General features: G+C 48.5%; 1 protein-coding gene across 4 annotated transcripts; it reads left to right on the forward strand.

The window, feature by feature from the left end:
* Positions 1-102: 102 nt before the first annotated feature.
* On the forward strand, positions 103-20801 carry BCL6 (BCL6 transcription repressor). 4 transcript variants are annotated; one of them, XM_075132047.1, is made up of 10 exons: positions 103-183; positions 9571-9609; positions 10718-10889; positions 11583-11804; positions 11936-12919; positions 13458-13639; positions 14890-15057; positions 16997-17127; positions 17844-17981; positions 19440-20801. In XM_075132047.1, the coding sequence occupies exons 3-10, from the start codon at positions 10729-10731 to the stop codon at positions 19581-19583; spliced, it is 2130 nt and encodes a 709-aa protein (XP_074988148.1). In that variant the 5' UTR covers positions 103-183; positions 9571-9609; positions 10718-10728; the 3' UTR covers positions 19584-20801. The 4 variants fall into 4 exon arrangements, with proteins under 4 accessions (XP_074988148.1, XP_074988150.1, XP_074988151.1 ...); XM_075132049.1 differs by having other exon boundaries at positions 11583-11789; XM_075132048.1 differs by lacking the exon at positions 103-183 and adding an exon at positions 7000-7423.
* The last annotated feature ends 6824 nt before the right edge of the window (positions 20802-27625 follow it).

Consider the following 27625-nt stretch of genomic DNA (forward strand, 5'->3'; position numbering starts at 1 on the left):
GGCGGGGCGGATCAGGGCGGAGCGAGCGGGGAGGCAGGGAGGGGTGGCATGTGGCCTCCCCTGGGCCGGGCGCAGTGGTAGAGTCGGCAGCTCAAATTCCGAGAATTGAGCTCTGTTGATTCTTAGAACTGGGGTTCTTAGAAGTGGTGATGCAAGGAGTTTCTAGGAAAGCCCGGAGACCAGGTGATTGCTGCCGCCGCCGCCGCCGCTTCTAGCGCCGCCGCCGCCGCTCCTGCTTCTTTACCCTTTAAGGCTGGAGGTTGCCAGGCGCCTGCCCCTGGCTCCCAGGCGCCTCTCTCCCCGTCCCCGTCCCCGGGTCCCTCCTTCCCTCCCTGCCGCGCGTGGCAGGTGTTCGGGGCGCGGAGCCGGCCGGGGGGCTTGTGGGGGGGGGGGGGGCTCGCGTGGTTTTATTTGGGGGGTGCGGGTGAGGTTGGTGTGTTTTGTTTGGGTTTTTTTTTTTTTTGTCCTTTTTTTTCTTTCTGCGGGGCAGGGCCGAGGCGCCGCCGCGGAGCGAGCCCGGAGTGTTCGCCGGCGGGGAAGGGAGGGGTGCCCGGCGGAGATCGCCGGCTCCGGGGACGGGGGTGGGGGCTCTGCGCTGCCCCGCGGGGCTGCTTCCCTTCCCCGCTGACTCCTGCGCCGGGCCGGGCTGTCAGGAGGAGGATGTGGCGGCTCGCCCGGGGCCGGCTGCCCTCTCTCGGGCTGCCTCTCGCCCTGCCCCCGCGGACGGGGAGCGGAGTCTCTCCGCCTTCGCTGCTCCGCTCGCCTTTCTTGGCCGAGGCGCCCCTCGCCTGGCGCCCGGCCACCACCGGCCTCTCCGAGTCGATTAAGTGACAGCGGGCAGAGATTTGCCACAACAAATGTCCCCAGCAAAACTCGGCCGCTTTGCCCTGGCCCCGGAGCCCCGCTGCCTCCCCCTGCGGTCGCTTGGACACCCCGTTGGGCTTGAATTGTGTGTGTTCGCGGCCCGGCGATTTGCACGGTGGTTGTCTCTGCGTGGGAAACCTGTTTAGCATCCCCTGTCTTCTTTGCGGTTGGGGAAGAACCTTCCTCCCGGGGGGAGGGGGCTCTGCACCTGCAGCCGCATCTGGATGTGGGCTCTGGGATCTTCGCGGCGATGGGGCGGTGTGGACAGGACAGGGGAGGGAAGGTGGGAGCGAGATCGCTGGCCTGGGGGGGGGGGGTGTGGCAGTAAATGTTGTGGTGTTTTGGGTGCTGCGTGACTTAAGGTTGTCTCCTAATGGCTGCGTTGTTGTTGTGTGTTTTTGTTTTTCTCCTCCACGGTGCACAATCTCCGAGAGGGGAACCTGTACGGCTGATAAGGAAAGGCACATGCACCAGGGCTCAGACTAGACAGGGTGTTTGCACAGGGCAGGAGCGGCGGGGGACAAAAACGCTCCCGATTTTATTTCTAGACTGTGCTGGGGAGGCGTTGACAACGCAACTTGGTTGCGTGTGTGGTGTGTTTTTGTTTTTGTTTTTTCCCCCTCTCCCCAATCCAATGCAAATAGATGACTTTGCAAAAGGGCTCGCGAATTCCGCAACCTGTGGCTGTCTAGTCCTGCCAGCCCAAGCGGTAAAAAAAAAACCAGGATTGCTGGATAAGACTTGCGGGAGATTTTGAGGGGGATCCCAAAGTAATTGTGCGAAGTGACTGTTGCTTGGATCGACTAACTTTCTTACCTGTCTGAGCTGACAACGTCCACTCTTTGCTTTTTAAAAAAGTTTAAAAAAGCAGAGTAATTATTTAGGAAACATGCTTGTATTTCATAGAATAATGACCCCATCCTGGGTTTGGTTTGTGGGTTTTGTTTTGTTTTTTTGACAGAGAAATAAAAGTATTTTTGACCAAGACATAAGTGCTTTAAGGAGGCTTTAAAAAAATCTGGCTACTGATTTACTATATATATATAAATAATTTGGATTATCACCAGTTTGAGGGGGAAAGTCCGTCAAACCAGCGTTTACAAAATAATTCTGGGCTCAGAACTCAGGTGCAAAGGGAGCGAAATCTCCCAGGGCTCGTGTCCAAGAGGGCGAGCGTCCTACAGGAAACCCGTGTAATCTTTTAATGGATTTCCAATTAGTTTATGGTCTCCTTGAGTGCAGCTTATGTCCTCAAAACGCCCAAGACACGGCTGCTGCGGAATGTAAACACGAGCCGCGGATGGCTCCGGAGCAGGGTTGCTGGTTGCAGGGCCCGTGGAGACGGGCTGCCCTCTCTCTTCCCGGAGGGGGGGGGAGGGTTTAAAAAACAAAAAGAAATCAGTAGCCGGGGACAATCCCGCTTGTTCTCCGCGCCGTTTACTACCACGGCGCGCTTGGCGTGGAGACTGGCGGTCGTAAATCTGCTGTCCTAGCTGGCCCCTTTCCACACGCTATTCCTGGAGGTAGCACCAGCAAAGAGGAGCAGGCGGGTTTGTTTGAAAAGGGAAGGTGGGGTGGGGGAGGGATCAGAAATCTCAGAGCTTTGCAAGAGTGCACGCAACCCCCCCAACCCCCCGCTGCTCTCTCGAATACAAGGTGCAAAGTACCAAACTTTGGGGGGTGTGTGGGGGGGTGAATCTTTAGAAATCTCTCTAGTTCAGCCACCAGGGCTGAAATCCGATCCCTGTTGACACATGGAATCACGTCAAGGGGTTGCTGCTGAGGTTTGACAATTCTGATGAGAGAGGGGTGGTGAAAACCCGTCTGTATTTCTATAAGGAGACGCAGGGGGAGAAAGTCGACCAAACCCCAGTGCCCACAGAGCGAAGGGTTCATTTTCCTCACACCTAACCTTGTTAATTTCTTCAAGGGATTTTTTTTTTTAATGGCAGGAGTGTCTTCTCCAGAGGAATGTATCCAAGACAAATTGCTTCTGCTTGGCAGGGAGGAATGGGGGGAAAGCTGGGGTCTGTGTGTGTGTTTTATTGGAGAGTTCCAGTTAGTTGTGTAAATGACAGATATGACTTGATGTCAAAATACTTTCCCCTCCCACCCCGGAGAAACTTTGTTGTGAAAACTTAGTGGTTTAGGTAGTCGCGTGTGGCGTAGCAGCGACCTCTCTCGGTTGTAAAGGGAATGGCCTTTTGGATGTGTCGGGGGTTTTGTTTATTGTCACAATATTTTGAAATATTGTGAAATAGCCTTGATGGCCGAGAAGGAGGAGTAGGGAAATAAAAACAACCTACTTTTTTTGGAAAATGTGTGGCTTCTCTTCCAGTCTTTGAATCTGACTTTTAAAAGGCATCCAACCCAAGATCTGGCTATGTTTATACACCAGGTAAATCTGATTTAAAAATAAAGTACAAAAAAAAAAAAGAGAGAGAGAGAAGAAGCCTGTATCAGTGAGTTTTGCCATTGACTTCACTGGAAGCAGGGTCAGCACTAAACTGGCTTGGGAATGGAGGAGATCTACACTGATAAGCAGAAAAGGATCCTGCAGCCTCTAACTGGGGCAAAATTCTCATTGACTCCAGAAGATGTTTTACTGTCATCAAGCACCATCTTGCTGCTTGTCCTGAGGTTTTAAAATTTAATGATTATTCACAATATTGTATTAAAGGCTTATGGGATAAGTGCTTTCAGAATAAATACAGACTTCCTTCCAGCAAGCCTTAAGGGCTTGTTTTACAGCTAGGAAATCTCTTCAAAAATATTTTAAGGCAAAACTTTTTCTCATAGGGCAAGAACTCCAGTTTGCATTACAACTGTGTGTTTTAACCAGCAATCCAGTCTCTTTAAAAAAAAAAAACCCCTCAAATTTTCTTTGTCAAGTAATCAGTGATTTAAAATATTCAAAGGCTGTGTAAGGATCTTCCAGAAGAATGGATTCTTTCATTGTTCCAGGAAGAATAGTCTTCATTTGTAGGGAAATGCTCAATGTTGAGGGGGCAAAATAGATCAAAGATCTCTTGGGATATGTTTCAAATCAAGTCCGCTCCCACCCACCCCTGTTTTGACTGTCTGAGTCAATAATCAGAGAAGAAATGGTATTTCACTGGTTATTTATTATTCTAAAGAGACAGAACTCTGAATGAGAGTTGATTCTCAAAGAGAACACCAAAAGCAAGTCAAAGGCGTGTTTTCTTCTTTTTTTTTTTTTTTTTAATTGCTAGTGTTCCCAGCTAGCCTAAATGCTGGATAGTGAGGACTGAAGACTTCTGTCTGAGTCTAAAATAAGCCTAGCAGAAACATTAAGTTGTGAAAAGCAAGGATGGAAAAGCTTGTAAAAAAAAATAATAATGTTGCTCAGACGTGTGTTTAAGAGGAACAGAATTACATCGACAAAATTATATGTTTTCCAGCCTCAGCTGTGGCGTTTTATTTTCCAAGGGAAATAGATCTCTACGACAAAGCTAAAGGGTGCCATCTAGTGGTGTGTTCTTAAAATTCCTTTTGGTGACTGGTTGCAACTAATCTTTCAAGCTTGGGAAATTAAAAACATGTTGTATGCAGTACTTTAAAAAAAATTCCTAGCTCGCTAAAAGTCAGCAATGAAGAATACAGAGACCCATCTAGGGCCACAGAAATTGACTAGCCTAGCTGAAAACAATCAAGTACATATTAAAATGTTATTGATACTTACATATGGAGCTCTGTCTGAATGTTTTCATGAAATCACATGTAAAATATTTCCTGCCTGTGGTGTTCCTCTACTGTTCCTGAATCATTGTCTAATATAGGTTGTCTTGTGTTGCAGAATTATGCATTCATTTAAAAAAGGTTTCAGTCACCCTACATGGCAGCAACCTACTAGTTTATAAGAAAGTCTTAAGAAATATACTATATTATCAATATGTTATCCAAATACCAATGTAAATGCAGGTGGCAAAACTTAATTGAGATAATGCCAAGTTTTTAAAAAAAATCTGATTTCAAGCAACATTTTCTTAATGTGCTATAAGGACTTTAGAGGAGCAAGATAAAATAATTTAAATAGCCAAGTTACATTTATCCTCTTGGACAAAAAAGATCAAGGTAACATCTGTTTCAGCTCCTAGTGCTGCAACATTTTGGATGCAAACACTGTCTGGGGAGGTGTTAACAATTTTAGTTGAAACTTTAAAAAATAATGGGGCCTACTTAAAAACTAATTTGGGGAAAAATTTGACTTGACAGTCTTTCATTTGGATTTATAGTTAAGTACGGGGTCTGTGAACAAGAATCTCCTCTATGAAGAATGCCCATATTTTTGCCCTAGATTTATTATTAAACCATTCTTGTGGTTGGTAGAACTATAGCAAAAACTGTAATTCCCATGTGGAAATTCTATTTCTAAGGGAGGGTGGGGGATAGTGGTTGGCTTTCTCCCCCATCCCTGTGTTGTAGGCTAGTCTCTTCACCTCCAATTACATTTATTATCAATCAGACACAATGAAGACATAAATTTTACTGACCACAGAGGGAGGCTATTGACTAATGCACTGTAGAACTGCTCGAAGAGGAGAGACATTTCTCCCTGAGTCACAGGACTGGTCATTCTGTAGGATAACTTACATGGATGGCATCTTCCCAAATACACCATGCTATGCTATTTTCAAAAATGTAGTGTGGGCTAATAGCCACTGGAGCAGCTATGAGGGCTAAATTTATTTGCTGACTCTGAGCTGGAGTATACCTGGATATGTGTCCACAGTCCAAACTTGCAGTTACAGTAATGTATTCTTTTAAGCCACTTTAAATAGTATGTGATGTTTGAGATAATGGGCCACATTTTCCCTGGCGTCACTTCAATTGAAATAACATTTCTGTATTCATTTTAAAAATGAATGGGTGGACTTTCTTATGGATTTGGAAGCACTGAAAAAAGGGTCACTCATCCCTTTCCAAGGACACTTATTGGCTTTCTATTTTCATTAATGCTAAGCAAGATTTTGGCAGTATCAATAGGATTTTGAGATGGTATTTTCCCCCCTCCCCCTCTTTATTTTTAAATGAAGAGTAAAGTAATGTGCAGACTAGAAATTGGGCCATTTCCAAGCATTCAAAAGTGCAACCAGTTTAAACTCTTCTTCAAAGCAAGACATTAAAATACACTGTAGCAGCTTGCAGTGCCAGAAGAAATATGCAGGTTTCCTGGTTACAAATGCTGATAATTAACCCATCCCTGTAATATATTGCATTTCCTAGAAACAATTGTTTGCTGGCAGGAAATGGGACCAGACTGAAAGAGCACAGAATGCTTAATATGCTGCTAGTGACCTAGTCGCCAGAGGGAACAAGGGATGGGGAAGAGTATCCAAAGCCTCTTTGATTTACGCTGACACAGTATTTAACTCTTAGAGATTTTTTTCTCTCTTTATTTTGTTGTTGTTAATCAAAACGGGTGTTGGCCTAGCCCCAGGAGGCTACTAGATTAATAAAGCCATGCTCTGACAGCTGAAGGCCTCTTACAACCCCCTGATCTCATGCCATTCTGTAAGAAATGAAAGCTCTGAGAGCCGGGGAGCTGGCAAGGAGGTCTCTGTCACAGGAGGGTGACTTTCCCCTCTACTAATGGGGACTCCCTGCGGTGCCCTCTGGGCTCTGCTTAGCGGGCAGGTCCAAAGGGGATGGCAAACCCTGGGGTCCCTGCTTTGGGTCACTTGCCCCCAGGAGACCAATGGCAGGGACCCCCGCGGCTGTCTCTGCTGATGCTACAAGCCTGTGCCTTGCTGGAGTCGGGTGGCTCTTTGATGCCTGGCGGCGGAGCGCCCCCTAGCGGGCAGAGAGGCGTCGCAGCCCGGCGCGAAGGCCGGCTCGCTCGCTGCGAATCAGCCTGCCGTGGCTTGCAGAGGGAGAGATGGGGCGAGCGCCTGCCAGTCGCAGGCTGGCCCTGGCTAGGGCTCCGGGGGGCGAGGTGCCGCCGCGCTCCCCCCCCCCCCCCGCCCAGTGTAGGTGGTGGTGTATTTATTTATTTATTTATTTAATTGCAGGTGGATTTGATCCACCAGCCTCCTGCCAAGGACGGGGAGGGTGCAGCGGCAAGGGGGAGGAGCTGGGGGCGGGGGGGGGGGGTTGGGGACGGAGCTGGCCGGGCCCCTAAGCGGCGGACCCCCCACCTCCACCCCTCTGCGGGCTCAGCAGCGGTCCAGCCCCAGAGCAATGGTGTCTCCAGCCCCCTCGCCCACGTGGGGGGGCCGGCCCCTGGGCGCCCCCAGGCCGGGCTCTGGGCTCCCGCCCCCCCCCCCTTGTCGCGTTGCAAAGGGCTGCAGCCTGGCCCGCGACGGGGACGGTCTCCCCAGGCTCGCCGTGCCCCGGGCTCGGCTCCCGCCTCTCTTCCTAGAACAGGGCTGCCGGGAGCCGGAGCCCGGCGCGTTCCCGGAATGACAGCGCGGTGCCCTTCCCCGGCGCGAACTGGCCATGGGGGGGCATTTCCTCCCCGTGTAAACGCAGCCAGTCCGGAGCACGCCCGGCCGCTCACACCGCACCGGCTGGGCTGGGGCCGGCAGCTGGCTGCAAGGTACCGTGGGAAAGAGAAGCTCCGAGGGGGTGTCTCTGTGCTGGGGGGGGGGGGGGGGAGGATATTTCCTTTTCCCTCCCTTACATCAGCAGGGCTAGAGGGTGACCTGGGAGGGGAAGCATTATTTGGAAGCGGATCCCCTCCTTCCCACCCCCCCACGTGCAGAAAAGGTGACCTTTGGTGGGGTGAACCCTGGAGCGTGAGAATTTGGCTTTGGGGGGGATAATAGATTTCATATCGGAGTTGCGGGGTGGAGGGGGGTGGTGAAGGAACTATCAGCCATTAAATCTTGACCGTCTCTTTATTGTTGCTGAACTGTGCTGTCTTATGATCAGGTGACTGTAAAGGCCAAACGGTGTGGGGCGGGGGGGACGACACGACACTCATTTGCATCTGGCTTGATTAATATGGGGTGGGTGGGTAAAGGGTGTGTCGCGGGGGGGGAGGAGCGCCTTCCTCTTTCTCAATCACAGCAGCAGATTGAAGGCAGATCCTGGTGTGAAGCTCAATGCAATGGTCCCTTGTTGGATAAGGCTGCTTGGCTGTCAGGAGCCCAGATTTGTCTGCTTTCTAGACGAGCCTCTTCCAGGCCAGCGGTGGGTTTGCAGAGGGGCAGCCGGGCGGACCCAAGATGGGTTGGGCAGCGAGACTGGACGGGTGATGTAGATGTGCTGGGGGGGGGGGCAGCAGCAGGCTGGGACAAAGGACCAAGTAGCACCCAGGGCAGGCTGCCCTCCTGCCCCATCCCTGTCCAAGAATTCTACCACTGCAGGAAGTTCTTGCATTGCGTGGAAGGGGTTGGCATTCATGGTGAGCTTTGTACTTCTCAGACCCATGTCGTAGCCTATAAATGGGCCCTGTTCTGATCTCAGGGACAACTCTTGTGACTCCAGTAGGTCGTAGACATGCCTGGCATTTACGCTGAAAGGACTGAGCTCAGAGTCTGACCCGGTTGTGCATCACTTACACATTCCACTGGGGTGGGAACTTTGAAGCAAGGCCAGTTGCTAGCAGAGTCTGTAAATCTCTTGGCTTTCATGTGAACGCTGAAAGTGGCTGGCAAAGAGGGCTATGCGAAAAGGTCAGAGTCTGCAGTATTTGGGAAATGAGTCACCTTCTTTGAGTTTCAAGTTAGGGAGGCTCAGAGGCGCTCGGGAGACTCACCTCATTTGAGTGTATGAAATGGATTTTAATGTCATGCATTTGTTTTAGCATGTTAAAAATCACACTAATTCATCTTCCTCCCCATAAATCTCTGGGTACACATCTTTTGGGGCTTGGAAAGGTTTATGGCTATATCTGAAAAGCCAAATAACAGCTATGATGCTCTTTCCCCCTCTTTTAAATGTAAAAGCCAACTATGGGGGGAAAGTAATTGTCTTCATGTAGATAAGAAGAAAAATAAAATTCTCTTAGCATGGAGTGGAAAGAAGAAGAAATTCTTCTCTGTCCCCATTGCATTAACTCCCCAAAGCCAGCAGGTGGAGGCAAAGAGCATCTTTTGGCAGTCAAAGAAGGGATTAGGTCTGTTTCTAGCTTTGCTACTGATTTGCTGTGTGACCTCGATCAAGTTGCTTAACCTCTCAGTGCCTCAGTTTCCCAGTCTTTAGCAATTTCTAGTGTTTCATATTTCCAAAGTGCTTTGAAATCTTCAGAAGAATGATGGCTACTAAGGAGAATGATTCCTGACCCCTTTCAGTTTCTGGGGAGAATGAAAGAGGGGAGGGGAGAGAGTCTTGCAGCCCTGTGTGATGCAATGAGATGATAAGAAAGGAGTGGGAATACTGGGGATAGGGAGAGGCATATCTGAAAAAAGTGGTGAGTGAATTCTTGTTTGACTCCTCCTGTACCCTCCCCAGCTACCCTCGAGTCCCTGACTCATAGATATGAAAGGCTCCTTGGCATACACCTATGGTTTGGGGTAGAGGGTGTGGAAGAGTCTATGATTAGATTCCCAAAGCCTGTGGCTGCAATAAGAACATGCTGTACTGGGAGAAACAAATTAACTTTATTGGAGAGGGGAAGTGCTATTAGCTTCAGCTCGCATCCTGCTGATGTTACATCAAAACAACAAGCTTGCATCCTACCACAGCCAATTTACATTTCTGAACTAATCTGGTGTTTGTTTTCTTGTGCTTGCTTTGTAGGTTTGAAAGAAACTTTTGGGCTGTGAATTGAGGCACTGGGTATGTAAATTTAATTTCATGCCTTTTTAAATGTGTTGAATGAAATGTTTCATTAGGCCCAGCCAGAATCTGTATTCAGGAGAGTGGCTGCTCTGCACAAAATTACACATTCATATCCCACCGCCGCCAGTGGAACAGTGGCTGGAACTAATCCTGTCATTGAGGAATTTGGCATTTAAGAATCAAATTCCAATGTGGAATTTCAGGTGCTGGATGGTAGCTTCTTGGGAAAGGCCTGGGTCAGACCCTCCAACTTTGATCAAAGAGAACGTGTTTTGGAAGGCTTCACATCAAGAACTGTTGAGGGAAGAGGAACAGAGTTCTGGAATTAAGAATTCCTGGTGATTTAGATTCTAGGGAATTGGGTGTCCGGAGACCTGGGTTTTCTGTTCCTGATGCAGCTACTGATTAGTGACCCTGGGCAAATCATCTTCAGAAGTGGCCACAGATTTTTGGGTTCCCCACTAGAGACCCCTTGGTCCGGATTTTCAGAAGCACTGAGCACCTGTAGCTTTGTATGGGATCTTTATGAATAGCTCTAATTTCCATGGCTGGATCCTGTAGTTTGGCTGCCCACTCAACTGTGTGACGTCCGTGGGAATGACGCATGTATCAGAGCTGCAGGACCAAACCATAAAGTGTGTAATCTAATAATGCAGATTAGTGTGCAGAGTTTGCTTTGCTTTGTCTGCTAGTCCTCTGAGATCTTCAAATAGCAACTTCCAATGGAGCTGAGCACGGCTCCTGCTGACTTGGCCACAGTGGGAGCAGGATCAGGCTTGGGGTGTGATGGGGAGGTGGTATAGCTTGCCCACCTATTCCCCAGGAAGGTCCTATTGTGTTCATCCTTCAGCTAGGAGTCTGGGACTCATGCTGAATCCACTCCAGTCATGGCCACTACAGATGGAAGCTGAAATGTGGTTGCATCCTAGATTATTGTTGTTTCTTCTCTCGCTGGGGGGTCTATTGCTGCCCTAACCAAACACTGTCTTGCAGGGTAGCCCCTTTGGAGTAGACCAATGGCAGGCTCTTGGCCCTGCTTTATGGTGCTTTCTCAGTCACTTCATGGTCCTATCTTTTTTTTTTTTTTTTTCTCTCCCTTTTTCAGGCAGAGTCAAGATGGCCTCTCAGGCAGACAGCTGCATCCAGTTCACCCGTCACGCAAGTGACGTGCTTCTCAATCTCAACCGCCTTCGGAGCCGGGATATCCTCACCGATGTTGTTATCATCGTGAACCGGGAACAGTTCAGAGCCCACAAAACTGTCCTCATGGCCTGCAGGTGAAGAGGGGCTAATGACACGGTCGCTTTCTCCTCCACCCCGCCCAGCCCCCTTTCCTTCCTCTGCGCGCACACGCTGTTCCGTCAGATAAAGAGCACGCCTGACGTCCCAGGGTCCAGCGCTGCCTGTCTGAGCCCTGTGTTCACATCCATGAATATCCGATGCTTGGCATCTGACTGAAACCCATTCGCCATTGTACACCGTAAATAAAACACTCGCCACCTCTCGTGGCCTTGTCACCGGGCCTCGTTTGACCAGGTGGCGCTATTGTGGAGGACATGAGAGGCCGTTGGCATGGAAGGACAGAGATGCAGGGAGGCTGCTCCAGGTGGCAGGAGCTGCAGAGGAGAAGGCGCTCGCACTCGGTGTAATTTGGGGGACCCGTGGAAGAATTTAATGCTAGATCAGAGGAGGGAGGAGACATGGGAGGGAGGGAGAGGATTTCCATGAGGGAAGTCTATGGAGGGTCTTTAAATTAACTAAGATCAGAGTTCTCAACCTTTTCCATAACAGGACCTCCCTGGGGCGAGCCTCCCATCCATCTTCCAGCGTCGCAATGTAGGAAGGGCAGAGATTGAGAGTTCGTGATGTCCCGATGGAGAACCCCTGTAATAAGTTCTCTCCCCCTCTCTTCTTCTGAAATCTTGCAACTTGGGTTCACTCTCCCCTCCCACCCCTTCTCCCCTTTGCAGCGGCCTCTTCTACAGCATATTCACTGACCAGCTAAAGTGCAATCTGAACATCATCACTCTGGCCCCAGACATCAACCCCGAGGGATTCTGCATCCTGCTGGACTTCATGTACACCTCCCGCCTCAACCTGAGGGAAAGCAACATCATGGCCGTCATGACCACCGCGCTCTACCTACAGATGGAGCACGTTGTCGATACTTGCCGAAGGTTTGTCAAGTCTAGGTGAGACACCTGTGGCTGAGTTGGAGAGCCTGTATTTTGGGGGGGTGAAGGGTGGAATTGCCAACACATTTGATAGCTTGTTTCAAAGGCTGGGAATAAGGCGTAACACCCTTCCTTTTGTCTCCATGCAGTGAAGCCGAGGTGGTCTCTGCAATGAAGACGCCAAGGGAAGAGTTCTTGACAGGCCGGATGCTGAGTCATCCAGAAGTGATGGCTTACAGGAGCCGGGAAGTCTCCGAGAACAACATGCCTCTCCGAAACACGCCTCTCTGCGATGGAAGGGCCTTTGCCTCCAGTTTGTACAGTGGCCTGTCTGGATCGCCCCTTTCCTACACTGGATACAACCCCATTCCAGTCAACGGTTTCCTCTTAGATGACGAGCTGCGAGAGGCGAGGATCCCTCTGCCGGATGTCTCGAGGGTCAACCCTTTCCCAAAGGAGAGAATGCTGCCATGTGACAGCTCCAGGACAATCCCTACAGACTACACCAGAGCTGTCACCGACCTTTCAGCCAACATGTGCCACGCCACCATCTATTCTCCAAAAGAGGCTGCTGCCGAAGAGGCCAGAAGTGACATGCACTACAGAATAGCCGCTGGCCCTAAGCCCGTCGCACCTCTGGTCCGAAACAATCCCTACTTTGCCTGTGACAAAGCAGCCAAAGAAGAAGAGCGGACCTCTTCAGAAGACGAGATAAGCCAGCACTTTGAACCAACCAACACACCAGTGAACCGAAAGGGTCTCATCAGCCCCCAGAGCCCCCAGAAGTCAGACTGCCAACCCAACTCGCCAACCGAGTCCAGCAGCAGCAAGAACGCCCGCATCGGTCAAAGCTCTGGCTCTCTGGGTACCAAGAGCCCTACTGACCCCAAAGCCTGCAACTGGAAGAAGTACAAGTTCATTGTCCTCAACAACCTAAACCAGAGCACCAAGCAAGACGGTGCCGACCAGAATGAAGCGGGGACCCTCTCCCCTCACTCCTACGTGTCTGCGTCGGCTTGCCAGCAGTCCATGGAACCTGAGAATCTAGACGTCCAGTCCCCAACCAAGCTGAGCTTGAATGGGGAAGACTCGACAATCCCACAAGCCAGCAGGCTCAACAACATTGTGAACAGGTAAGGCAAACCCCCTGGAGGAAACGGGACTCCTTGCAGCACTGCTCGGTTTTATTAATGCTTTGGGTAGATGCCTAGTTTTGGTGAATCAGTTCCTCGGCAGGTGTAAATCAGTGAGTTCCGTGGAACCTCGCCAGTTGATGCCAACTGAGGATCTAGCCAGTAATGTATGTTTCCCAAATGTGTAACCACACCCAGCATAGGCTGATGGTTACATTAGGGACTAGGAGTCCTGGCTCATTCTGTGGCTGTGGCCACTTCACTTAAACCCTGTGCATCGGTTTACTCTTCTGTTACCTACCCGAGAGGGACGTTTATAAAGTGCGGCGAGATCCTTGTGGGATGGGCACTATAAAAGCATGAAGTGTGATTGCTGAATGCCCTGTAGAGGGAATGCCCAATGGGGCCCTGATCCCGACTAAGGCTCCTTTAAGTGTCCACCTGGCAATGCGTGTGTATTCTTCATGCCTGCGCTGAAGGAGGTGCTGTGATCTTATGGCACTAAAGCCTTCCGATGGGCGTTGCTCCTCTTCCACAGATCCCTGGATGGGTCCCCTCAGAGCAGTGAGGGGCAGTCCCCTCTGTACCTGCATTCCTCAAAATGCAGCTCCTGCGGCTCCCAGTCCCCCCAGCATTCTGAGATGTGCCTTCACACCCCTGGCTCGACCTTCGGAGAGGAAATGGGCGAAACCCACTCCGAATACTCCGACTCCAGTTGTGGTAAGTCCAGAATCCATCCTCCCGCACTTGCCCTTCCAGCTGGCAGAGGGGGGCGCCATGGAACCTGTGGGATGAAGCTCCCCCAATGCCATTCCGCCACATAGGAGAGGGGCCCGGCCGCAGCACCCCCAGAACTCTGGGCATGATGCATACAGGCTAGCAGGCTGGTGTCTGTCTCTACAATGGGCTGAACCCAAATTCTGAATCTGAACTTCAATGGTTCAGGCCATCTCTTTTCCAAGCGGATCTCAAAGTGCTTTCCAAACCCCCTGCTAACTGGCTGAACGAAGCATTCATGGGAATTGGTTTTTGCCTCTAACAAGGCAGCTTGGGCTAGTTGAGAGTAATTATCATCTCCCAACATTTTAAAACAGGATGTGAAGAATGCCACACCCAATCAAAATTGCCAGGGTGGGGGATTGAGCTCGGCAGAAAGAAATGATCCACACTTGGACCTGGCCATGTTATCTGCCTCACTCATCAGTCCTTGGAACTGTCTCTAGTCTAGACGAAAAATTGTGGATAAAGAGGGCTGGACTGTAACAGGGTTTAATAAGGAGCTAGATAAGTTCATGGAGGATAGGTCCATCAATGGCTATTAGCCAGGATGGACAGGGATGGTGTCCCTAGCCTCGGTTTGTCTGAAGCTGGGAATGGTTGACAGGATAGATCACTTGATGATTCCCTGTTCTGTTCATTCCCTCGGGGGCACCTGGCATTGGCCACTGTCAGAAGAGAGGATACTTGGCTAGATGGACCTCTGGTCTGACACAGTATGGCCATTCTTATGCTCTTAAGAGGCTTACGAAACTCCGTTTTGTAAAAATCTGTTTGCCTCCATCCTCCAACTCAGTGGGGGGAAAAGGAAGATTTTATTTGCTGCCCAAAACCCAAGTTTCCCCCAATGAGCAGAACTCTGAATTCATATACAGTGAAACCACCATCATGAGGCAGCCTTCCCACCTTCTGCTTCCTATTTACTAAGACGCTACTTCTGATTGGTTTGGTTGTTGGCTAGCCCCATGGGTGATTTGTTTTGCTGTGTATGTATGAAGGAAAGTGTAACGGACGCTGTGGAAGTGCTGCTTTCCCCAACTCCATCGAACCCCCGTGAAACAGACTTTAGCTTTGACACGCTGGCTTCCCCTCCCCACGGGCTCCTTGGCCCCGTCCATACAGGAGGCGACCCGTGTGCTGCTGTGCTTGCTGATCTCATTCATTCTCCCCGCCTCTCTCTCTGTCCCCGACAGAAAACGGAGCCTTCTTCTGCAATGAGTGCGACTGCAGGTTCTCTGAAGAGGCTTCTCTCAAGAGGCACTCCCTGCAGGCACACAGTGATAAGCCCTACAAGTGTGACCGTTGCCAGGCCTCCTTCCGCTACAAGGGAAACCTAGCCAGCCACAAAACCGTTCACACAGGTACAGCCCGGCGCTCCTGGTGCCAGCCCATGGCAATGTGTCAAAGCAGGTCCTGAAAAGCACACAAGGCCCTGAAAGCTCTGCCTTGCATGCAGGCCTAATCCGTATCCGGCACTGGGGCATTGCAACTGGGTATGCAAGGAAGGGCAAAGCACCCCAGCACCTGACAAGGGATGGTCGTGGATCTTCAGCCACATCCTGAGAGCCTGAACTCCTAGGTTCTGCTCCTTTGGAAATGGCTTAACCCCTGTGTGCTTCGGCTATAAATGGGGAAATACTTATGTTCCCCTCTGGGGGGCTGTGAAGCTTAATATCTGCAAAGTACTTTGGGATCCTTGACTATGAGGTGTTGCCTAGCATTTGGTTCTCTCTCCACCTGTGAACTGTATTGGCTGTTCCATTCAGAGTGTTTCGGGCAGGGAAGGGGCCCTTTGGACTTTTTTTTTTTTTTTTTTATGATGGATAAAGAGGCTGAGAGGGGTTATTTTACCAAAAATAAATAGTCTGGTGGTTTTTCCATTAGAAAGTCTGATGACTGGCAAACGGCTGAAATGGTCTGAGCCAGTTGAGAAAGGAAGGGATCAGGGGTTGAGCTGCTGCTCAGAATCCTGGGTCGGGTTTGGCTTGTTTCTGTAAACGCTCAGAACATTGATAGCCAACTAACACTTTGGAGAAAGGAAGTTTGGGTTAAAGACCCAGCCTTCCTCCCGCATCAGTTGGGCTGAATTGCACATTGCCTGACTTTACAGCACATAAAGCTAAACACGTGCCGGATCGGAGCCGTAAGGTGCAAGAGCTCACAATATACATCCCCCTCAGATTCCTTAAACATCTTCCTGCAAAATCAGGGAAAAGCAGATTTGATGTTCAGGCTATTCTTCATTTAAAAACAAAGGCAGGAGGGGAAAAAATAAACTTCCGATGAACCTTTCAGCCCATCTGTTTCCATCCCAAGGATGCAACGGAGGATAAAGATCCAATGAAGATTACCTTGTGTAGATGGCAGGTGGGAATAATTGAGGCTGAATAGTTTGGAGTGCAGTTACTACTGACTCCATGGCTATGAACCAGCCTCTGTCGCTCTCAGCCTTGCTCACTTTGCCAAAGGAATGACCAACAATTGGATCAAATGTATTTAAAACCATTCAGAGACCGACAGAGCCAGGCAGATCTCATCTGCTTGCTGTATCTCTGCTTTGCTCACCCAGCTACAGTATAAAGTTGGTCAATATTGCTTGTCGCTGGACTAGGAGGGGCTAGTTAATCCTGTTTGGCAAAGCAGACAGACTTGCCTTTGTAGACCTGATTTCTAGGGCTGTGCCTCACAATCTGAGCCAGACAGTAGTTCTATGAATAACTTTCTGGGAGAAGGAGAAGAGGGTCACATCTGGCTAGGGTTCCCTGCCAAAAATACCAGTGCGCAGTGGGTGTGCCACACAGTCAGTGAGCAGATTCTCTGCTGCACCCAAATGTTGTAGGCGGGAAGTTCCCTGACTCTTAACCCAGCTCTGTATGCAGGCTAGAGCAGCCTGAGGGCTGCTCTAACATGCACTGGTCCCCCAAGGGACCGCCTGCCAGCTGAGGATAGCTGGAGCATGCCATACTGTGGCCATGCCTCTTCCCTCCAGTGCCTGTGTGGAGGCTGGCGTAGGACCGGACTATGATTTGTAGTGATCTGTATGATCTGCCCCCACTGGGGACTCCCATCACATACACACTGAGGGAATTCCCAGCTAGGGGGAGCAAAAGCAGAGCAAAGGGATTGGAACACAGCAGGGAGTCTGCCCTGGGCTTTGCAGGTTCAGCGCTGCTAGGAGGCCCGTGTTTTTTCCATTCTCTTGTGGACTATATGGCAATTTAGTGACTGTAGTGGAAGCTTTGGGGCGCTCGGGACACTGTGTGCTAACCTGGCGTCTCTCTGTTTCTGGCGGGGTGACAGGCGAGAAGCCATATCGTTGCACTATCTGCGGAGCGCAGTTCAACCGCCCGGCTAACCTGAAGACCCACACACGCATCCACTCCGGAGAGAAGCCCTACAAGTGTGAGACCTGCGGGGCCAGATTTGTCCAGGTGAGGATCCCGCTTCATGCTCTACAATTCCCCTGGAGAGTGGGAGGCGTCTTCCTGCTGCTCTGGGTCCTGGGGCTCTGCTGGATGTCTGTGATATGGGAAATGCCCTGAAGGGGGCACTGTTCCTTGCTTAGGGCCTGGTGATGATCCCATGCTGTTGTGGGGCAAATACAGGTCCCTGGAACTTTGCCCTTGGCAGGTCAATGAAGCTAGTCCATTGTTTTTTTCAATGAAACAGATCTGTGCCTCTTACATTTCTCCGTGTGCTGTCAGCCGTTCGGGCTCTCAAAGGGTTTTGCTGCAAACATTCATTAGCTTATGCCCATGGAGTCTGATCTAGGATTCCGTACTCGAGGAAGATGGCCCTTCGGATGGTCACTTGAGTAATAAGGACTGGGCTTGTGGTTAGAGCCTCTGGCCACAGAGATGGCAGCTTTTCAAACTCCTTTTGATGAAACTGGTTTATTAGAAAAATCCATTCGGTTTAGAGTCTGCCTTTAATATCAGAGCTGCCGTACCGAGTGGTCAGTCCAGTGTTGCCTCTCATGGCCAGTGGGTGGGAGGAGGATTTCTTCCTGACCCCAGCTGTTGTCTGGCTAATGCCCTGAAGCATGAGGATTGATAGGAGTGGCTTGGGGAGCTTGGTCTGAATGTGAAGTGCATGTGGCAAGCATGCCTATGGGGACACTTTTCTGACATTGTCTCCTCTGCGGCAGGTTGCCCATCTCCGAGCTCATGTGCTAATCCACACTGGCGAAAAACCCTACCCCTGTGAAATCTGTGGCACGCGCTTCCGGCACCTGCAAACGCTCAAAAGTCACCTTCGAATCCACACAGGAGAGAAACCGTACCATGTAAGTGACCTCCTGGCGTTATCGGTGCTAGTCACCACGAGCCAGAACTCCCTAGCAGCCATAAGGGCCACGTACCGTGGTGGGGAGAGGTTGTCCGGCACTGACCGCTGGCATCACCCCTGGCATGGCTCAAGTCCTGACCACCAGTTCAGTCTTAGCTCTGGTGTATCCTTACCAGGCTTCTCCCCAAGGACACCTCTCCGTTTCCCCTCCCCATCCACCCTCCGGTACACAGGAAATTAGAGGCCTGCTGCTGAGATGGCATTTTGACGGGTTGAGCTGTATCTGGAACCAGCCCTGACCTGTTTTCTCGACCTGTTTTCTCTTCCTCCCCTTCCCCAACCGAAGAAGGTCACGTTCCTTCAAAGGGCCTCGGCTCACGTCACAGTAGAGGACAAAGGACATTGCTTCTCTACTGTACGGGAGGGTGAGAGATGCTAGAGATGAGGTGTGTCAAGACGTCCCCTCCAGGCTCAACTCATCCCTGGCATAGCTCTACGGAGTGAGGGCTATTCACCGGTTAGGGTACGCTGCTGTGCAGTTGGTGGCGTTACCCCAGGGGTGAGCTTGGCCCAGGATGCTTTTTTAACCCTGAGGCCCATAACATGGGGGCTTAACCTCCAATCCAAAGAGCTGGAGCTAACCAGGAGTAGACGCTACCACGACACGGAGGGACTGGGGCCTGGAGTGGCCCCGTGCCATGTAGCACCCACTTCCCATGCATCTTCTTGGGAGCCCCCATCCGACCCATATGGAGATTGCTACGTACAGTCTCCTGTGCAATATCAGCAGGTGGGAATAGTTAGGATGGAAGGGGACAGAAAAAAGCTACTTTGAGTCTTACGCGAGGCAGAACTCTGGTTTAGAGGCTAAAGCAGGCAAGCTAGGACCCCGGGGTCTACTTCTAGCTTTGCCACTGACTTGTTGCGTGGCCTCAGACAGGTCACTTAACCTCTCTCGTGCCATTTTTCCCCCTCTGAAGAAAGGGGGTGTCCAGGGTGCTGAGAGTCCTGAGCAATCCTTGCTTAGGACAAGATTTCGAGTCCCCAGACAGAGGCACTACAGACCTGCCAAGTGCTTCATATCACTCTTACTCACTGTGTTTAAAGTGACCGGCTGGGAGATGGCGTCCGTCTTTTCGTTAGCATCTCGGCAACAAAGATATTTTAAAATTGAGGCAGAAGTGTGGGCTGGCGGGTCAGGCGCTGGCCTTGGGTTCAGATCCCGGCTCTGCCACTGACGCCTTGCGTGGCTTTGGGCAAGTCACTTAGCCTCTCTGCGCCTCAGTTGCTCATCTGTAAAATACGCTCCCACGCCATGTTGCAAGGCCACATGAATGAATGATTGTGAGGCAACTCCGACAGGGCGGGGGCTGCTGGGGGCATATATGTGGCTAGATTACATATGGCTCTGTAAACTTTTGAGCTAACAGCACCTTCCCCATCCTTTTGGTTTTAGTGTGAGAAGTGTAACCTGCATTTCCGCCACAAAAGCCAGCTGCGGCTGCACCTCCGGCAGAAACATGGTGCCATCACCAACACCAAGGTGCAATATCGCGTCTCGACAGCCGAGCTGCCACCAGAACTGCCCAAGGCGTGCTGAAAGCCAGGTGGATTTCTCTGCGGGGAGAGGGGAAGGGGAGTCTGGGGGAAGGGGGCGGGGGGAGATATCCAAAGGATACTTGTAACACTTGTAACACTTTAAAACTTTCATCACACGATGGAGTGCCTCTAAGCCCATAGTGCAGAAGGTGGGAAAAAATATTAAAAAATACACGGGTTTTATTTTTATTTTTCCCAGTTATGTGAAACTAAAAAAAACTTATTCAGATTTAAATGTGTATAAAAAATGTCTGTCCAGTGGAGTGTTGATAAACTCTGGAGTTTAACCTTCACAGTCTGAAGATGAGGAAGGTCATGCTGATTTACGGGAACAGTTGGGTTTTTTTATTTTTTATTTTTTGTGTTGTTGGGGTTTTTTTTGCTTTCTCTTTGTATGCAAAATGTGTGTTCTTTTAAAGAGACGAAAAGAATTGTGTACTATTGAAGAGAGGGCTTTAACTTTTTTAACCAAAGGTGAAGGAATCTATGGCAGAGTTGTAAAATATATGTGTATATATATATATATATATATCAAATATAAATATATATATATATACATATATATCAAATATAAATATATATAAAAATATAAATATATATAGACCTTAAAGATATATTAAAAATATATAAAATGCATTGAAGACTTGATTGAGCATCTGCAGGCAGATGCTGATTTGAGACTCTTTAGTGTGGTAGAGCACTTAACAAGATATTTTAAAGTATTGCATCTGTATAAGTAAGAAAATATTTTGTCTAAATGCATCAGTGTATTTGTATTTTTTTGCAAGTGAAGGTTTACAATTTACAAAAAAAAAAAGTGTGTATTAAACCAACAAAGCTGCAGAAGGAATTTAAAATAATAATAAAGTGTAATTTTTTTTGTTTTTGTTTTCAGTCTGTATATATGTAAAATGTGGTTCGCACGGTGCCTTTTTTTTCAATGGACGTTTTCAATGTATGAACTGTATGAGCCCAATTTCCTTTTTAAGGTACAGCCTTATGTTGCAAAAGGAGTCCTCTGGCAGAACTGTTTATCGGGGAATGTTTTTTTTGGGGGGGGGGGGTGGAGGTTGGGTTTTTGGGGTTTTTTAGGTCTTATTTTACATGCTTGTGTTATGAACAATCTCGGGAGACAGGGTTTGGGCTGTGTCTAAACTGCATTAACGCGTTCTGTAAAATATAGCTGTACAAATACAAGAATAAAACGATGAAAAGTGAAGTACAGTGGAGTGAGGGGTATTTTCTTCTGTCTGTTTGGCTTAAAATGTCTTGATCTGGTATTCTCTCACTTGGAAGGGTCCAGACTTAGTCACTAAGGGTCTGATCCAAAATGCACTGAAGTCAATAGGAAAGACTTACCCTAATCCCTATTGAGGCATGTGGCCCCAACCCAGCAAAGCATGCGCCCAAGTGATTCTGTTGACTTCAAGGGCCTATGCTACTTGCGTACAGTTAAGCATGATCTCAAGTGATTTGCTAGATCATGACCAGTGAGTAGCCTGCAGTTCCCGTTGACTCCAGTGGGTCTTCTGTGAATGCTCAACACCTTTGAAACTCAGACCACTTTTACTAATGTGCCTAGCTGCGAAGTCCACGTTTTCCAAATTTGGGGGCCTAATGCTCAGCACTGAAGGGCTAGATTGCTGATGAGTCAGAGTCCGTAATCTCTAGCTGAGGAGCTCAGCTGAAGATATGGTCTAGGCCATATAGATTCTCTTGTGAGTCTCCACCCTTCCCACTTGGAACCAGAGGGACCCACCTCCCTCCATTCATGACTGCATAAGGCCCCGGTGGCAATACCAGTCATCCTTTGGCTGGTGAAGTCTGACTGGGGATGTATTTTAGGAGCTGCAAAGAAGGAGACACCAGTAATCATGTGACTGCCAACAAATTGTTCCTGGACCACAGTTTCAGAACTTCTGCTCCGCTTTGATGTCCGAGCAGGTATTTGGCTTAACAAAGAGAAGGTAAGGGGTAACATCTTTATAGTCTGTGAGTACCTACAGCGGGAACAAATATTTAATCGTGGGCTCTTCAGTCTAGCAGAGAAAAGTGTAACCCAGTACAATGGCTGGATGTAAAAGCTAGACAAATTCAGACTGGAAATAAGGGGTACGTTTTTAACGGTGAGAATAACTAACCCTCGGAACAATTTGTTAAGGGTTGTGGTAGATTCTCCGTCATTGTCCATTTTTAAATCAAGGTGGGATGTTTTTCTAACAGATCTGCCCTAGGAATTTTGTTGAGGATATTCTCTGGCCTGTGCTAGGCAGGAGATCAGATGAGATGAGTACAATGGCCTTGGAAGCTACGGGCTGAGAAATTTAACAGAATAGCTGCTGTCCCCATGTGACTTGTTGGTTGCTATTTTTGCTCTGGTGCGCAAGCAACACCAGCTAATAAAAGTCATGTTTGATTTCAAGTTCTGCTGGAAGCACTGCCCTCTGGGGAGGTAAAAGTCCAGTGTCTATGTGGAAAAGGACAATATTTGTGTAGGGGAAAAACTAATTGCATCCATGAATAAATAATACCCAGCAGCCTAAGTAATAGACCAAAATACTGCACTGTCCAAGAGCCCTGTTTTGCTATGAACTCTTCTCTTTATCGGCTACACCCCACTCTGCCTCTCAACTCTCCACTCAGGCTAATGAAGCCTGGAGCATATTTTGAACTAAGGAGAGCAACCCCGCTGCTGCTCAAGCATTATAAGCGTGGCTCAAAGGCCACTGGGCTTTAGCTGCCGGATCACCGTGGTGCCCGCCACCCTGCTAGCATCTGCTGCATTGTGCAACAGTGAAACTGAGCTGTGTTTGTAGCCTCTCCAGGAAATGAACGATCCAGAGCATGGGGGTGGGTTACGTTATTGCACTGTCTGGGCTGCTGGCCAAAGGTGGGACAGTCCAACCTGTCTGGACCCTAGTGCAACATGATGAAAGAAACTCACTTCCTCTGTTGATAAACCACTGGGCAAGGCTCCCGTTTGTTAATTTAAGGCCAGGGTTTCCAAACCTGGCAACGTAAATGAAAAACTATGCAGCACCCCCAAATTCCACAGACCTCAATGGGAGCTGCAGGTGCTCTGCATTTCCTTAGGTCAGGCGCCCACTTGTGAGATGCCTGGCTTTATCTTTTTAAAGGCACATGCAGTCTGATCACCACACCACGAATGTCCGTGCAGCTGGACACTGCCTCGGCAACGTGCCAGATGATGAACGAGCTACGTGGAAAAATAATCAGACCCGCTACCTTTCACTCAAAGGGGCGTCGCAACTAGAAACAGGCAGGAATCTTTGGGGTGGAGAGGGGCCACAATGAAGCCAGGAGTGGCGCTGTAAAGGCAGGGATGAGACGTTTAAATTTGATGCAGCTCTGAAGGGGGAACCGATGAGGAGGAGGAGAGATGTGGGGAAAGCAACGAGGGAGGGTATGACACAGGGTGTCCGATAGGCAAGGAGAAGGCAAGAAACAAGACAGCGCCTGGACAAGCATTTTAGCTACCGGAACAGATTTTCCATTGACACTGGAGGACGGTGTGACAAGACCCAGGCCAGGCCTGGAGGTGAGTGCTACCAATCTGACACCGACCAACGAGTGCTATGTTCACAGAGGACGAGCTCCTTGGGTGGGGGGCGGGGGGTTCGCCTGAGTCTGCAGCATCTTGGGCTCCTCTACCAGCATGGAAAGATTTTCTCCTACCACGAGCCAGAAGAGGTGATCAGTGAGGCCCAAATAAAGACCAGGCCTGCTACCACGTGGCCACCAGCTCACCACCACTGTCCAGCTGAGAACGGAGCTGGGCTAGAGATAAACCGGGGGGCCAGGGTTACTTCTAGGGGTGGGTCAGCAGGGCAGTTGCCCTGGGTACCAAACTGCTGAGCTGCTTGCCTTTTTTTTTCTTCATCTCTGTGCTCTGATTGACTGGCCATTTTTGCTTGACCAACTTTTTCCCTTTTGCTCGACCACTTGGGTTGTGGGGGAGCCATTTGCCCTGTTGGGCCGGCTGACAAAACAGCTACTGCCTGGAGTGCTTCAGTCTGGATCCAATCGCTCCCATGGATGGGACTCTGGCTTGGGCCCATGAATGGTGTTTTCTGGGACAAGAGCAAGGTGAGCAGCTGGACCTAGATGGGATGGGCCAAAGGCGTCTTTCCCCGTTGGTGGCGATCAGTGACGGAGCACAGCTGGCCGTCTTAGTGCTCCGGCGTCATATCTGCTCAGAGAATCCAAGGTTAAATACACTCCCAAAAAATCCTTCCCCTCTGATGCGTGAAACCTTCATGTCAGATAACACTTGCACATGAGCCATGTTACTCTGGTACCATATTCGGAAAAATGTCAAAATAAAACATCTTGAAAAGCTTGAAACTTTTTCTTTTCAACAATTTAGTGGGTCAGAAAATGCTTCCAACTTGACCATGGGTCACAAAGTTTGTTTTTGCCAAATTGGTATTTTCCAACCAAAAAAACCACTTGGTTGCAAAACTCCCGACGCTTTGAGAAGAGCTCTGTGTAAGCGCGAAAGCTCTTCTATCTCCCCAACAGAAGCTGGTCCCACAAAAGATATCACCTCCCCCACCCTGTGTGTTTGTTAGCATGCCACTTGGATCTCTCCCTGGCACTCATCTGGTCCCTGTTTCCATAGTCTCTGAGCGTTGCACAGTTGTTACTGTATTTTGGAAGATTGAATGTTTTTCTAAAAGTTCTGCTCTAGGAATTATTGTAGGAAGTTCTCTGGCCTGTGTTATGCAGGAGGTCAGACTAGGTGATCACAATGGTCCCTTCTGGCCTTGGAATCTAGTTAGGCTCAAAAAACCCCCTATACGCCAGGGCTGCGCTGTTTTCCCCATGTACACATGGGAACCAAAGCACAGGGAGACAAAGTGACTTACCCAAGGTCTCCCAGGAACTCAGTAGCAGAGCAGGAACTTGCACCCAGGTCTCCCAAGTCTTAGCCTAGTGCTAACCACTGAACCATAGCTTCCCAAGTGGGAGAGGTTGGACTGGATTCCATCCCCCACAGACCAAACTTTGAGTTTTCAGGGTGCAGAGACTTTTGCCCTCTATGCAAATCAATCCATGCAGAGATCACACACAGCCCCAGTTTGACTCTAGTATTTTTATTATGCTCATAACAAAAAATATCAAGGGCCCGATATTCCTAATTTGCATGCTTAGCTGCATGCACAAAATCGGTGTTTGCATGGACTAGTGGTCAGTGAAACACAGCAGGCCGCTTGCTCCCATGTGCACTCAGTTTTGCCCGTGCAATTGCAGTGATGTGACTCCACACCAAGGTTTGCCCACAGAGTTGTGTACTTGCATTTAAGGATGTTTGCATCTTGAAGAAGTAGTTGAAAATGGAGTGGATCGAGTGTTTTTCAATCAAATGGTTTTTTGGTTGAAAAATGCCCATTTGTCTAAAACAAACTTTGTGAACCAGGGTCAACTTGGGCAAATTTCCTTAAAAGGCTGGGGAAAAAGAGTGTCAAAATGTTCAGAATGCTTTGTTTTGACATTTTCAAAAGGAAGCATTCCAGTTTTCCAGGACAAAATGACTTTGCGTTTCAAAAGGTAAGCTAATTAGACTGAGTGGGTGAAAAGGGCAAAATAGAAAGTACATGTTCTGAAATGATTGAAAGAAAACTTTCTGAAACCTTTCAATGGACCCAAAATTTCAGGTTTTCAGTTTGTGGATACTTTTGTGGAGAGTTTGACTGTTCGTCCAGATTTGAGATTTTTGGGGGGTGGGGTGGGGGAATTCCCGCATTTGAAAATATTCACAGGACAGGAAACAGTTTCCCACACAGTAATAGTTGATTGGTTTATTTATTTTTATGAAAAATACCTTTCTGATAAAGCAGGCGTTTTCAGAAGGTCATTCCTGATGTGGTCAAAATTGGGGGAGGTTTCATCTAAAACTCCCCAAACCTGCAAAGTGTTTGTTTTTCACATTTTCAACATCCCCTCCTGATATTTCTGGAGGTGCAGCAGGAGCTGGCTCAGAACGGGATGTGGAAATCAAGCCACCAAACACTTTTAATGGTAAAACAGACGCAAAATCACCTTGTTTGAAATTTAAGGAATGTTTACACATAGGAATTATCTTTGCAACTTTCCAAATACATGGAAATTGCCCTAAATATATTGATGGATGTGATAATTCCAACACCTGTATTTTATTTATTTATTAAGGCAAATAAAAAATAGCTTCTTCAGGCTTTAAGGTGCAGAGTTTGTCTCTGAGTTTTGGAGCACTCTGATAATATCAGCTATGATTTATAACGATTATGATTAATATTACCTAGCTGTTACATAGCTCTTTCCACCAGTAGATCTCAAAACACTTTACAAAGGAGATCAGTATCATTCTCCCCATTTTACAGATGGGGAAATTGAGGCACACAGAGAAGAAGTGACTTGCTCAAGGTCATCCAGCAGGCCAGACTATCACAAATTGTATCCAGGTCTCCTAGAGTCTAGTCCCATGTTTCTATCCACTAGGCAACACTGTCTTAATATGAAGAAGTTGTTTGATAATGATTTTAAAAGTCTCTGTTGACTGGAGGTTAGCGAGAGATAAATATATATAATAATTCTGGATACCATATAAGACCTTATATAAACAGATTACATAGAATAATAATGATGATGCATATGGGATAATCCAATTTTTATTTTAATAATTTTCCCATTAATTAATTGGAAGTCTTAAACACATACATCAGCTGCTGACAACTGCATGTACATAAGTTAGTGTGACATGCCTTCAGTGATGGAGGAATTTTGTTATTATGCAGATAGTGTGAAGTGTGATTTTTGGGAATGCTGTTGTAATCTGTCAAAGTGCCACAAGGTGACAGTGTAGGACAAAGTTTGAGTGTACGGTAAAACAGCTCTAGACTGAGAGCTTGAATGTGTTAAGTGTGTTGTGTGTACACACACACACACACACACACACACACACACACAAATGATTAGGTCCAGACTGTAAAAGAGGCCTGTACCTTTCAGTGTATTTTCTAGTTAAAATAGTGTTTAAAGTTTTAAAAAAATAAGCAAAACAGTGCACTCAGTAGGATTCATTGAACTCTCACTCTTAATACAAGCCAGTTATTTATTTTTTTCATTCACCTCTGGCCTCCCGGATCCTTTTATCTGGCAGGAAGGCAAAATTCATGGTCAGCAGCGTGAGACTCTGTGTCCACAGAGACAAGACCCTCTGAGCCCTTGTTACAAGGCTTGTGCAGCTGGGTATTAATTTCTCGGGAAAGTCCAGGGTAGCTTAGAGGAAGGAGAAGATGGAGCCCAATAGTGGTTCTCTGTGTTCCCCCATTTGTCTGTAGCCTCCTGTTCTCTCTTGTCTTATGTTTACACAGTGAGCTCTTTGGAGCAGAGACTGTCTTTTTGATTCTGTGTCTGTACAGCGCCTAGTGCAATGGGGTCCTGGGCCATCACTGGGGCAGGTGCTACTGTAATACACCTAATAAATACTAATAATAGATTGGAGCCCCTTTTTCACTGCAGAACCCTGCTCGTTCCTTGAGGTTTAACAAGTCAATGGGGTTTGTTTTAAATGTCAAGAACATAAGAACGGCCAGACTGGGTCAGACCAATGGTCCATCTAGCCCAGTATCCTGTCTGCTGACAGTGGCCAGTGTCAAATTCTTCAGAGGGAATGAATAGAACAGGGCAAGTGTCGAGTGATCCACCCCATCAGCCAGATGCAGCTTCTGACACTCAGAAGCTTAGGAAAGCCAGAGCATGGAGTTGTGTCCCTGACCATCTTGGTTATTAGCCATTTAAGGGACCTATGCTCCATGAATTAAGCTAATTCTGTTTTGAACCCAGTTATACTTTTGGCCTCCACAACACCCCTTGGCAATGAGTTCCACAGGTTGACCGTGCATTGTTCCACAGGTTGACCGTGCATTGTGTGAAGAAATACTTCCTTTTGTTTGTTTTCAACCTGCTACCTATTAATTTCATCTGCCAACCTCTTGGTCTTGTGTTATGTGAAGGGGTAAACAACACTTCCTTATTCAC

The sequence above is a fragment of the Caretta caretta genome, chromosome 9 (genome assembly GCF_965140235.1).
Source record: "Caretta caretta isolate rCarCar2 chromosome 9, rCarCar1.hap1, whole genome shotgun sequence".
In the NCBI taxonomy this organism is placed as follows: domain Eukaryota; kingdom Metazoa; phylum Chordata; order Testudines; family Cheloniidae; genus Caretta; species Caretta caretta.